This window comes from Alexandromys fortis, unplaced genomic scaffold, assembly GCF_014885135.2.
Source record: "Alexandromys fortis isolate MF-2015 unplaced genomic scaffold, M_Fortis_MF-2015_v1.1 scaffold_88, whole genome shotgun sequence".
In the NCBI taxonomy this organism is placed as follows: domain Eukaryota; kingdom Metazoa; phylum Chordata; class Mammalia; order Rodentia; family Cricetidae; genus Alexandromys; species Alexandromys fortis.
Genome location: NW_026067961.1, coordinates 3,889,818 through 3,903,041, shown reverse-complemented (window position 1 = coordinate 3,903,041; position 13,224 = coordinate 3,889,818). Strand labels below are relative to the sequence as shown.

Sequence of the window (13,224 nt, the reverse complement as noted above, 5' to 3'; positions counted from 1 at the left end):
CTCAGACATTGGACATAACATGAGTCTCCTCCAGTCTGGGATGACGCTGCGGTATGTCGGAGCCGGTCTCCCTGGTACCTGGCTCTCAGGAGCTGCCTGCTGAGGTCTGGGGAATGCTACAAACTGGGTACCCCACCGGAAGCTCTGAGTCAGCAGCATGGAAACTGGGAACCACCAAAGTAGGCATTCATTTTTGCTTTCTCCTAGAGATCTGGTAGCTGGTCACTTGCCAGCACAGCCCGTGCTCCACAGGACAAAATCTGGCCTTCTCCGTCTGCCTCACCAGCAGAGGGGCAGGTGCCTATCTTCTGAAGAGCGGCTGCCTTCATCCCAAACAGCAGCTGAACTCAGGCATCCTTCCTGGAGCTGGGAAAGCACGCGATGCTGTTGGCAGCAGAATGATCCTTTATCTAATTAAGCTCGACTCGGGCTAATGTTGTGAGCTTGCATTCTCTGATCAGACACCAGCGGCTGGCGGCTGAATTGCATGCTGGGGCGTCCTGGGAAGCCAGCCCGGAATGTTAAAAATGCTGCGGCTCACACACAGTCTGTGTGTAGAGGGGCATCCCAGAAAAACGCCTGGCCTAGTGTTTAGAAAACAGGGTTTCGGTCCAGCTCCTCTGCCAAGTCACTGGGCATTCCCAGGGAAGTGGGGTGATGGTTTTCGTCTGTAAGACTAGGGGCTAGGCAGCTAGTTTGTGAAGGGTACTGTCAACAGCTGAAACACCCCCGGGAAAAAAAAGGCCGCCTGCCTGGCCTGGTTGCTGTGTGTACATGTAGCATGGATTGAAGGCTGTGCCTCTGGCTCAGAGTGGCAACCCCAAGTGATGTCCAGAGCATCACAGGATCCCAGCAGTCGTGGGTCCTGCAGACAACTGTGAAAAGAAAGTCAGCATCTATGCGTCCAAGGGCCTGGCCTCTCCCTCCGCACACCTGGATCCAGGCTGCTGCACCACTTAATTTTCAGTGTAGTGGCTGTAGCAGAAGAGGTGCTGGCTGGAACCCTCTCTGTAAGGAAAGCAGCTGCTTTTAGGGAGCAGGGAGTGGTAGGGTGTCACAAAGCCTAGAACAGTGACAGTCCATGGGACTCCTGTCTCATTAGAGGATTGGGTACGGGCTGCTGCTTTTTCTCCTGGACCAGTGGCAGTGTCCTGAGAGGCAGCTGCCATGGGGATGCTGTCACAAGTGGAACGCTGTAGCTGCCTCGCGGATGCACTGAGGCTGATTCTGTGTGAGATACCAAGAGGCAGGGAGGACACAGAGGGTGCTGGCCACGTGGATGGCAGCTGGAGAACAGTGATGGCAGATTTTCACCATCTCAGCGTCCTAGAAGGTGTTAGAGAGGGGCCTGGCCTGCTCCTATAGTTGGCTGGGCTGCTCTGGGGACACTTAGGTTAGTTGGGCTGCTCTGGGGACACTCGGGTTAACTGGGCTGTTCTGGGGACACTCTTGAGTTACCTGGGGTGTTCTGGGATTGCTCTTAGGTTACCTTGACTGCTTTGGGGACGCTCCTAGGGTTATCTGGAAAGGCACATGGTGAGAAGACACTCACGCCCAGCAAAGGCATCAGCTGTGAAGTGGGAAGCATCTGGTAGGAGCAGAATGAGAAGCTCTGGAGACCATCGGGGAGGAAAGGACTTAGGATCCAGGCTCCATGTGGCCAAGCTGAGGGATACAGCCCAGATCTATAACATCAGGACTCCCACAGGGACAGCAGCGACATTACAGCCTGCAGCTTGCCTCTGTCCCATCTTGTGCTGTCTCTTTCAACCCTTCTGACTGCGTCACAACATCCTATGGGCAAAGAAACAGCCTGGAGTGACCCAGCGTTGTGTGTTTCTAGACGCAGGATCAGAATTAGTTCAGTATGGCTGCCAAGGACCTCCCACTCTGAGGGGAGCTAGAAATCCCAGTTCCTGGGGTGCATCCTAGAGACCCCTTTCCACGATCCCTTCTAATGAATTGCTCATGTTTTCACAAATGAGTCTGGCTGGAAGCTGGGGGCTTAGTGACCATATGGACTTGGTACTGTACCCTGGGAGAGCTGATACAAGCCTGGCACACAGAGTTTGCAGTCTGTCGAGAGCTGCTTTATCTCTTTGCTAGCCTCGCCGAGGCCCACAGTGAATGCTGGGGTTCGCAGCTTGTCAGTCAGCACTTGAGAGCAATTAATACCTGTGGAGGGCAGGGTTAGCCTCAGAGCAGGGAGATAGGGCTCCCATGGCTGTCTACCCAAGGCCCAGGGATCTAGTGATATTTTGATCATGCAGGACCCAGGGCAGTGTAAAACCCATTCCAGCTGCAGCTCCCAGGTGGGGCTACTGTCTCCAGGCTCTGTCCCCTGGAGCTTGTACAGGTGGAATGTCCTAAATTTACCAGGAGACAGTAGAGAGGCACGGTCTCTCTCTTCTAGTCCAGGGCTACATCCAGCAAGATGCAACCTCTCATCAGCCTTGGGGGAAGAAATGCTTTAGAATCAGAGAGGCTGAACTGGAGAGGCAGCAGGAGAGCAGTGGATGCCAGTACAGTTCCCATGGCTGAGCCAAAGTCCCTCTCAGCCTCCTACCTCTAGCAAGGCTGCTGTGTCCATGGGGACTCCCCGGTGCTCACTCAATCTCCCGAAATTCTGAAGCCCTCTAGAGCTTGAATGTGTTCTGATGGCCAGCCTGGGCTCGAAGCTGTAGTTTGGGGTGGGGCACACACAGCTTATAGTCTCATAGGTTAGAAGGTCATACTCCTGGTACCATTAATCTTGGAGCTCAGAGCTGGGGACAGCACACAGTTGAGCCCCAGAGCCACACCCCTCCCAGCAGAAAGGGCTCAGAAGAAGCTCATTTCTTTCTAACTGACAATGTTAGAAGACATATACACCTATGCACATCTATGAGTGCCTAAGATCATATGTGTATACATGTAAATACCTGTGCATACCCCTGATCATATGTGCACACAAGTACATACCTGCACACACCTGTGAACATTTGTGTATATGTGTATGCCTATGCACACATCTAGATATTTGTATACACATGTACACCTGTACACACCTGCACATGCATGTGCATATTTAAAATTATCTGGGTATACATGCATACCTGTGTATTTAGGCATACATGTATATACCTGTGCACTCCTGCATAAAGCCATCTGCCTCAAGTCTGCAGGATATAGCATGTCTCAGTCCTACATTCTGACAGCCACTAACACTAAGGGACAAATGAGGTGGCAATGCAGATCACGGGACCTCCTTGTTCACGCTCGATCTAGGACTGTCCCACAAAGGCTGGTGTCACCTGCCGGGGCACGGCTAGAGGCCTAAGCGAGCTGCTGACAGTCCTCACACGGGAAGCATGGCACAGATGCCTCAGATTTTATCTCTTGGTTCTTTGAGCTCCTTCAGAGGCGACACCGTAAGTGTTTCCTCGAGGCCAACTTTCGTCTGGTGCTTTGAGGATCAGAGTCACAGTTTCCCTTTAGCTCTAAAGAAGATGCAGATATTACGGACAGGATGTCGGCTCAAGATTACATGAGCGGGATAATTAGACAAAGCCTGCATTATAAGCCATCTAGCCAGGAAATTAAGCCGCTTTGGCATTCTCCTTGCCTTTGAAGGGTGTTCTGCAAGGGGGGGGGGCAGGAATTGTTGGCTTGATAGATAAAGATAGTAACTGAACTCTAGAGCCCATTGTTCTGCCTTTATATTAAAAGCAATTGCTTAGCCAAGCTGACACCACGAGCTGTGAAGGCACAAACCCCTCTGAAGACCCGAGGATTAAGAGACTGACACATTGTGGATAATAAGACTAATTAATAATTCTGTCTCCAAGGGACCGCAGCCCTGGCAGCTTCATCCTGCCTCTGCATTCTAACTCGCCAGGGCAGCCCAGTCCTTTCAGGGCTGAAGGACAAAGGAGAGTTTGCATGCCGGGATAAGGGACAGTGTGGTTCTCTCACAGTGGGACGTGGAGCAAAGGAGACTTGGGTGTGTGAAGGGACAGAGACCAACCGACGGCACGCAGCAGCTCCAGCTCATGTGACCACAGGAGGAATCCCTGCCCAAGGCTGTGGGACAAACCAGACTCTGGGGCCTATGATCACATGGTGATGTCTAAGAGACCTTAAATTTCACTTATGGAGAGACACCCTCTTAGAGACCACCCAGCCTGTTGGGGGTAAAAGCAGTCTTCACTGGAAGGTGACTTCAAACAGCCTGCCAAACATGACACCAGGACCTTTGTAGGTCTGACCTCTGGCCTTCCTCATAGTGAGAATTAAATGCCTGTACACACACACACACACACACACACACACACACACACCATTCAGTTCACTCAGCCAGAACCCCAGGCTAGCGAGAATGGGGTTGAATTCAAACTTGACTGGTTTCAAGCCCAGATCCCAGTAGGCTGTCTTATCCCCAGTACCCTCGCTGTCCATTAGGTGGTAGCAGAGTGTCCCGTGGCTCCAGAGGGCTCTGGCTACACCAGCAACTTTGGCAAACTACAAGGTGAAGGTGAGGCGGGACTTGACCACCTGAACACCACTCATAAAAAGGGACCCGTGGAAAGAGCCAGTCAGACATTCCCCCATCTCTCCTGTCCCCAGAGGAAAGGATGGGGGAATCTGGGAAATGCCCAGTGACATTCCTCAGAGAGGCTAATAGCTGGCTTTGGGAGCCTGCCATATTTTCTGGAAGCTTTAGGTGGGTACAGCCATGGCCTTGGCATCATAAATCGCAATCAAGCGAAGACATCAGGGGAGGAAATACTACCACTCCGTTCCGCAGCCTTGGCCAGGGTCCTGAAATCTTAATGGGATTGAACTTTTTTTTTTTCCTTTTTCTTTTGCATAGCACCGTAAATTCCTGGTGTCTACCTAATCCTCCAATCACGTTATTCAAGGGACATTAAATGGAGAAAGTTGGAAAAGCTGCTCTTTAGAATAAAGTTGGTGTTAGAAAGCATCTCGAGAATGATCTGTGCCAGCGCCATCCTTCCTGCCCCTGCCCCTCTGCCATGTACCATGTGTCTATTCCGGTCTCCCAGGTGAAAGATTCCTGGGTGGGTTACCCACTTGGCTTTGCTTTGAGCTGGTCACCCCTGGACTGCACTCTTCCAGACTGAATGGAGCCTCTCTGCCTTTGGCCACTGTCTTTCCTGCTTGGGCTCCTTCTTAGAGAACCACGGTCCTCACTCTTCCCACAATGCCCCTGCATCATGGTGCCAGTCTCCCCTTTCTCCTGCAGGGCACCCTGTGGCCTTCAGACTTTTATCCTCCCTACAGAGCCAGTCCTTCTCCCTCCATACTACCATGGTTACGCCCCTATACCCAATGTTTCTAGGAGGCTAGGGTTGGCAGAACCTAGTAGATGGGCAGGAAGTGGCATGTTGAAGCAAAAGGCTCCGTAGTCCTCCCATCTGGGGGCTACTTTCATGGCCTAGGGTAAGATGACCAGTACTCCAAGGGTAATGATGACACCTTACAAAGAGGCAGAGAGGACGACCACAGGTGACCTTGACATCTTACTTCATTTTGCCCCCTGGTGGCTGAGTGGTTGAAGCACTTCTCCCTGGAGACAAGGGGGCATGCAGTGAAGGCTGACTGCCTGGCCAGGAAGCAGTGATCCGTGTAAGTATAGCTACAAAGTAGGACTAGAATCCAGTTCCCTGGGCTCAGAATCCAGTACTCTTCCCAGGACTGGGTTCTAGATCTTGGAGTTGAAATGTGAGCTCTTCTTTAGTAAACTGGGATCCCTACACCCTGTCCTATGCTCTTCTCTACTCCCCAGGGTCCCCGCTTCACACGGGCCTCTCTGTTTTGCGGGGCTGTGGTGTGCCAGGAAGGTTCCTCACGGCCTCTGCCCCATGGTTGGAGTGAGCAGTCACACAGCCGTGTGGAGGCGCACCCCCTGCCTTACGTGCAGAAAACATTCATTAAGCATTTTAGAGAACAATGGCAAAGAGAAAAACACTCATTAGAAGCAGAAATGGTTTGCAAAGAAGCCAGCAGTCTGCTGGGAAGCGCGGCCAGAAATGGGGCTCATTCTCTTGGGAAGATGTGCTCAAAGGGATGGATTGTGGAGGCCAGGGCGCCTGAGGCTTGAGGTCCTGAAGGGGGGATCCTTTCTGTTTAACTCTGTTTATCCCTCAGCACTGCTTCTGGCTCTAGTAAAGCTCAGTCCTGAAAGCCGCAGTCAGAACCATGCCAGGCAGTGGGAGTAGAGAATAGAAGATCACTGTTCTGCCCCTGACCTGACTTATATGTGACTGGAGTGTTGGCCCTAGTCTCTGTGGACCTCAGAGACCCACCAAAAATGCAGTGACTGGTCTTCTTGGATCCTGTGATCCCGCTGGCTGTGACACCAAGGCCAAGGGTGAAACAAAGATAGTGTGTGTGGTTCCTGCAGAGGTAACCTTCTTCAGGTTATCTGAATCTCAGGATCTGGCCAGTTGGAGAAGTGGGTGGGTTTCAGCCTATTTGGATCCATAGTGCAGCCTGGGATGCTGTCTTGGGCACAAGTGGCCCTACTCTGCAGCACACATGAGATGCCTAGTGTCTCCCACAGCACTGGTACCCATCAGTCACAGCAATGACTTGTGAGCTAACTAGGATCCAGCACTCTACATTCTAGGACTTACTTGCTTGTGTCTTGGGTTGAATTATAGTAGAACCTCCCCTAGCAATGAAGAAGGGGAGAATATGATACACACAGATGAACAGAAAGCAGCACCCCAGAAGAAAGTTAGGTGGCTCAAAAATTCTAACTCCATATGACTCAGGTTGACCCTCCGCATCTTGGCGCTGACTCTATGCTCCTGCATCAGTCTTTGGTTTGCTCAGTGCTGCCATTGGGGGGATTTGTTTAGTTAAGTTGTGACCTTTTGGACATGTTGACCCCTGCCCTGCCTTGGTCAAGAGGGAAACAAAGGTGGGGAGTTCTTCTGTTGGGGAGCTCCACTATGAGTAAAGAGTTCCCAGCAGATTTCTCTGAGTGTAGAGCAGAGGACCCCATTTTGCTAAATGGTTTTAAGGTAGCCTCTGCTGGAAGATATTCAAGGATAGAATTGAGCTGTGGCTATGAACAGGAGCTGGTAACTGAGCTGAAGCCACAGTGGCCAGTGATGGGGGATTCCTTGAGGAATAGCCTTTATCCAGAGGCCTCCTACTGAAAGTCCCGCCCTTTCCAGAAGGCTGTCTTGCTTCAGTCATGTTACTCAGCAGATGGTGGGCTGTACGCTCCTGGATTACCAGGCTTCTTCTTCAGCACCTCCCCAGGGCCTGTCATCCTGTCCATCAGTTACCTTTCTTAGCTCTCACGGGGACCTGCCCCCACACCTTCACACCCACCAATCCTCTTTCATGGTGCTTGGTATTGGAGGCAAACACAGGCCAAATTGTATCTGGGCATCTTCTTTAACAGCAGAGAAATTAAACCTGAGCATGCTGTCATTGTCTGAGTGTTCTAGCACTAGAACAAACCGCTCTGAGCAGCACCAGCTGCTGTTGGAATGCCTGGTTTAGAGTGGACAGGACATGGCTTGAACTAATTGCTTTGGTGTAAGCTCCCTGACTTCTTGTCACTCGGTCTGACTGGGGAAGGTGATTACACTCTGGGTACCCCACTTCAGGGATTTCTGCAGTGCCTTGACCAGGATGCAGCCCTGTGTGCTGTCACTTGGATCATACAGTAGTAGGAAGAGCTGTGTTTGAGGACCCAGAGGTGAGGAATGGGGGCAACAATTCCCCCTGGCATGGGATGGGAAATGAAGATGTCCAGAACATCCAGGTTGACCCTGTTGCACTGATCTTTGGTGCAGGCTGGGTTGGGGCCTCCAACTTCCTGTCAGTTCAAGTATGACAAGCTAGACACAAGCACAAGAACCACCCCAGGCATATCTTCAGCACCCAGGGTACAGAGCATAGAAGCAGGGAGGGAGGGCAGACAGAGGGCAGAACTTTCCTCCTTGCTGCAGGGGCATCTGGGAACTACCATAACACAGCTATGGAGAAGAGACCTCAGCTCTCATGCTGCCCAAAGGTGTCTGCTTCCAGCAGAGGAAGTTCAGTGAAATTAAAAAACTACAAGACCACAATGTGGTGAGAAGAAGCAGTGGAGGCAGGTATAGAGTGGACATGGAGGAGGTGGGCATCTTTGAGAGATGGCACCCTTAAGGACTGTGGGCAAAATGTGAGCAAGCCAGGAGCTGACCCATTAGGAGTCTCAGCCTGGTGCGGCACAGAGGGCAGGTCACAGATGTATTCTAACCAGGGGCATAGATACCAAAAGAAAAAGTCACAACCAGTGCCAGGGGGCTGTAGGTCTAGAAAGGAGTTTCCAAAAGCCACAGGATGCTTGGAGTAAATGAAATTTCTGGAACCCAGCACCTGAACCGGGGAACCATGATCATGTCCTAGCCAGGCCAGAGCACTGCCCTCAAAGCAGAGTCCCCACACTCAGCTGCCAGTTTTCTAGTGAGGAAACTCTCACCCGATGGCTTAGAACCTTCAGAGCATTTTCTCCTAACCAAAGTAGCACTCCATGACTACATAAACCACTCTCAAAATGACACAGCTCAGAGACATTAGAAAAACAGACACCCCTACATCAGCCTCCAAGGGACACAGAGGCAGGAAAACTGACAAAAGAGCAGAACATCTGGTCAATCAGGATGCCATTCCCTAAGGAATGTATTAAGCCACAGACAATTAATTCTGAGAACTGGGAGAGAACAGAAGGGCTGGTGGCTACAGCTGGGAACCAGGGCAGTAGGGCTCCAACATGGCTGGACCTTGGCCTCCCTATCCAGACTGCTCCCAGCCCATGGACACTTTCCAGGCCATTCTCCATGGAAACAGTGGCCTCTCTGTGCTTGGTTCTCTTTGAGGCTCTTTTTTCTGCACACGTGGGATGATGCTTGCCAGTTGTTTCCCCTCTGTCAGTTTCCCCTCAGTCATGACCCTCAGGTCCTTTGGGCCACCAAACCCCATGTGCTTGACAGCTTGAACAGGAGTGGGCGCAGACATTGGAACCACAACAATGAGTTCTCCAGCTGCAGCTCCTGGACAGAGGAAGTAGGGCAAATTTTCATGTAAGGGGAATGGTGACAGGTCCACTGTGTTGGGTCTTACGAAGAGACTTTGTATAACAGAGGGCTAACTTGGGAAGAGACACAGGTTCAGTCCCACTGGATAGATCCTCAGTCCTCCACCCCTCTCACAGTACCATACACTCCAGGACTTCTATTCTAGTAAGAGGCTAGGTAGCCTCTGTTTAGCTCTGCTGTGCTAACACCACGAACGGAGGCTGCATATTCAGAACCACGGACAGCGTCTATCTAGCGAGCACCACGGACAGAGGCTGCCTATCTAGCACCATGGACAGCGACTGTCACGTCATCGCCGCGGGCAGAGGCTGCTATCTAGCACCATGGACAGAGGCTACCTAGCTGCACCACAGGTGTAATCTGTTTAACCATAACCTCAGAGGTTGTCTAGCCATCAACTTGGACAGAGCTGTCTATCCAGCACAATAGACAGAAGCTATATATCCAGCACCACGGACAGAGGCTGTCTAGCCAGCACCACGAACAAAGACTGCCTAGCTATACAAGAGACTTAAGCTGTTTATCCATGACCACAGAGGCTGTCTAGCCACCACCATGGACAGAAGCTACTCTCCACAAGTTTGGCAGATGCTTCCACCCACCTCTGTCTTTAAGGCAGGCATCACAAATCAACCACAGGGCTCCTTCCCAAGGAGTCATGACCTGCTCCTCCCCAGCAGCATCCCAGTCAATCCCACTGCACCTAAAACACCCCTGGAAACATGTTTTCCACATGTGCCTTCTGACTAACCAAGAGAGCAAATGAATGTCTGGTTTGTAGTCAAGAGGAATTTTATAGTGAGGGCAGACACCTCTTATTAATCCTCATCAACAGGCAGCCAGGGACCTTGGCGCCCCAAGGCATCTACTCATTTTCTCCCTGGATGAACAAGGTGTACCCTGGCCACGAGGTCTCTCTATCTCTTTTCTGGAACCTCACAATCAGACCAGTCACCAAAGAGCCTTGGCACACACTGCTGAAAGCTAGGACCAGGGCTTTCAGCCCAAAGTTGCTGTCACACGCAGGAGCCCCATGCCCCCTCAGCACCCTCCATGGGCCCTTCCCGAGCACCGGCGACGCAAGAAGAATCCAGTCCCAGCCACCTACCTGAAGGAGCCAGTAGCACCTCCGGTGGAAAGTGGGGATGATGGAGGAATGGACATAGCAGCCGTACAAGCACTAGGGAGAGAGGAAAAACGAGAGTTCAGTTGGAAAGAGGGAAGGAAGGAAGGAAGACAGTGCAACAGAGAAGGAGCAAAGATGGTCATGCCACTGTTGGCAGACCTGGGGAAACTGAGGTACAGGGTGCACTCCAGGGATAGGGTCTAAGATGGATTGTGGGGCATGCTAGTGGGAATATAGGCAACAGGCACTGTATCCTGTGGAGGACTAGAGGCACTTGAGAACTCAGAACTTCCAGGCAGCATTTAGGGGCCGAAGTCACAATATTCATTGCAATAGCCTAGGTTGAGATCCTTGGGTATATGGGAAGTACTGAAGGTTACCTTGTGGATTAAAACACACACACACACACACACACACACACACACACACACACCATACTGCCCCAGGGTAGTCATTTTTGTTGATATGAGTCCAGTGCTGACTGGAACAAGGTTGAGCAACAGCGAGGTGCATCTATAGATGTAGGGGTACCACCTGCCATGCATCCTACTTTTATTTTTGAGCAAGGGTTGGTTGATTTGCTCCTGTGTTTGCTTGCTTGCTTCTTGTATTTATTACACTAGATTTGGTTGGAAAATGGAGGGTAGGGTCACTCATGGTCAGGGCTGAGCTGGGAGGAGAGGGTCAGTTCTCAGGTGCCTATCACCTGGGCTACCCAGGTGGAGTTGACTGTTGGGTGACCTGCACTGAAGCCTGTTTCTGGGTGGGAGCAGCTGATATGCCTACAGAGATTGATTCTTGGGGGTAAGCATGTTAGGGAGATGGGAGGGAACCCAAGGTGGTCTGTCCATTAAAAACCATCTGGAAATTTGCATGGGAGAGAAAGATGCCAAGCCACATACAGCTCACCAATTTGGCAAGGGCTGTTTCAGGGTGCTTACTGATGGGTCCACCTCAGAGTCTGTGCCAAAGTCTTTGCTTTGGGCTTATAAGTGAACCAACCTTCATTTTTTTTCCATCCTCAGTTCCCCTGATTTGTCAAGGTAAATGGTCCAGAAAGGGCGGAGCAGAGAGAGAAGGAAGAATTGGCAGAGCTGCCCAGGACACCAAAGGACTGTCCCCATCTCCTGTCACAAAAGCCCCCTCCCACACAACAGCACTCCAGAGAGGAATGGCAGGCAGCTTCCCCTTAGCACGTCTGCCAGACATCTTTTATAGCTCTCCCCCCACAAAGACCAAGTGCAATTTGGCTTGACTCAGAGTCCATTTGAGCCCTGCCTGTCTGATTAGCAGAGTTGAAAGAGAAATCATTTTGGACTCTGGGATTCAGGCTGCAAGAAAATCAGATTTCCAATATGTTAGAACTTTTACAGATCGCTGTCAGCTGGGATTTAAGCCCTGTACAAACCAAACAAACAAAGCGGAAATTAATTTAAACGATTCCCTTGCAGTTCTTGCTCATGAAATGTATTTATTATTAAGAAGGCAATATTCTTCCCTGACTTTCCTGGTTTTCAAGTTGCTATGTTTTGGTTTTGTGACTGGAACTTTTTTTTGATCACCCATTTCTGGCTAGGCTAATTCTTGTTTGGACTTTTTCTTTTTTTCTGGAAGTGTTTGGTTAGCAATGAAACAAGCAGCCGCTTGTGGCTTTCTGTGATCTCTCTCCCTCATGGGGTCCACACTTCTTATAGGCAGTTTCTTTGTTTGTCTCACGTTATGAGCCAAGCAGAGGGAGACATGGATGGTTCCTGCCTGTGCCCTCTCATTGTTTATTCCTCTCCAAACCTGAAGTGAACAAGGCTGACTTTTGGTGTCATATCTCCCTCCAGTGCCTTCTTGGCACTGTGGACCTTAACCTTCATGAAACCCACATTTGGGCCATTAATTTGCCAAGCATCTGGTCTGCCCAGCCTATGAGAGCTGAAAAGAAGTAAGCAGTAAGCAGGGACACCCTCTCCAGACATCCGAATCCCTATTGCCAACAACTTGTCTACCCAGAACTGCCTGGAATCACTGGGTAAGCAAAATGAAGCTCAAAAGAAAAATAGGTGCAGGGCTTGTTCATTTAAACTAGAGGAGCCCCCAGGCCTCACTCAGAACCACAGGATTGTTTTTCAGATGTTCCCCTGTTCCTCTAACCACCACCATGGTCCTATGTCTCTTGTCTCATCAGGTTGGAGAGGCTTCAGAGGGGGCTGGGAAGCCAGAAAAATGAGTAGGGTTGACTGAGTCAAGACACAACGATGGGTAAGAGAGCATCAACGACAGGACAATCTGGGGGCAAGGATGAGGTGAGATGGTGCTGAGGAAGAACGAAGATGGACAGATGGACGAATGGAGTGTAGAATGCCATAAGTTTGTTACTATGATCAGATCACCAACAGTGACAACAAGGAGGCGGCTTTGTTCCCTATCTAGGAGCAGTGAGAAGCCAGGGAATGTGATGGTCACACTTGGCATATGCTCACTATGGCAAAAATGTGGCTGGGGAACAGCAACGGCATGAGGACAGGTCTAGGGAAGGCAGGGGTAGGGTAGGGTTGAGACAATGGCAGCAGTAGTAAGAAATAGGCACATTAGCAAGGAGTAAGGATGACATCCAGGTTCTAGGGGGGCCAGTGGGTACATGGCTGTCCTATCCTCAGGGACAGTGGCTCCTGGGTGCAGAAGACCTGGAGGATTGGTTCTAGATTCCTTCTGGGTGATGCTGAGGAGCTTATGGGCATCCATCTCAGGAAAGTGTGTGGGATGGAGAGGTGTGTGACTGGTCAGTGGGGTGGGAACCGTGTTCAGGAGGGGAGGTGGGCTAAACACTTGGGATCCCCACTGTGTGTCCCTTTCTCCCCATGTGTTCACACCAGCTCAGGCCACCTGCTACCCTGCGCCACCTCAGCTTGCTTGCCACGACCTATCCTCGCCTGGACTTCCCAGCCCTTTCACTGATCTCAAGCCCGAGTGGCGATGACATCACTGAGCTGATTGAGGATTAAT

The 13,224-nt window shown here is 51.0% G+C and overlaps 1 protein-coding gene across 1 annotated transcript in view; it reads right to left on the bottom strand.

Moving 5' to 3' along the window:
• The window catches only part of LOC126508204 (calmodulin-binding transcription activator 1-like), a 509,816-nt gene that overhangs the window by 217,315 nt on the left and 279,277 nt on the right, over positions 1-13,224 (bottom strand). The window contains exon 3 of the mRNA XM_050153303.1: positions 10,213-10,284. Within this exon, the coding sequence (XP_050009260.1) occupies positions 10,213-10,284 (72 nt within the window). The remainder of the gene's footprint in view (positions 1-10,212; positions 10,285-13,224) is intronic.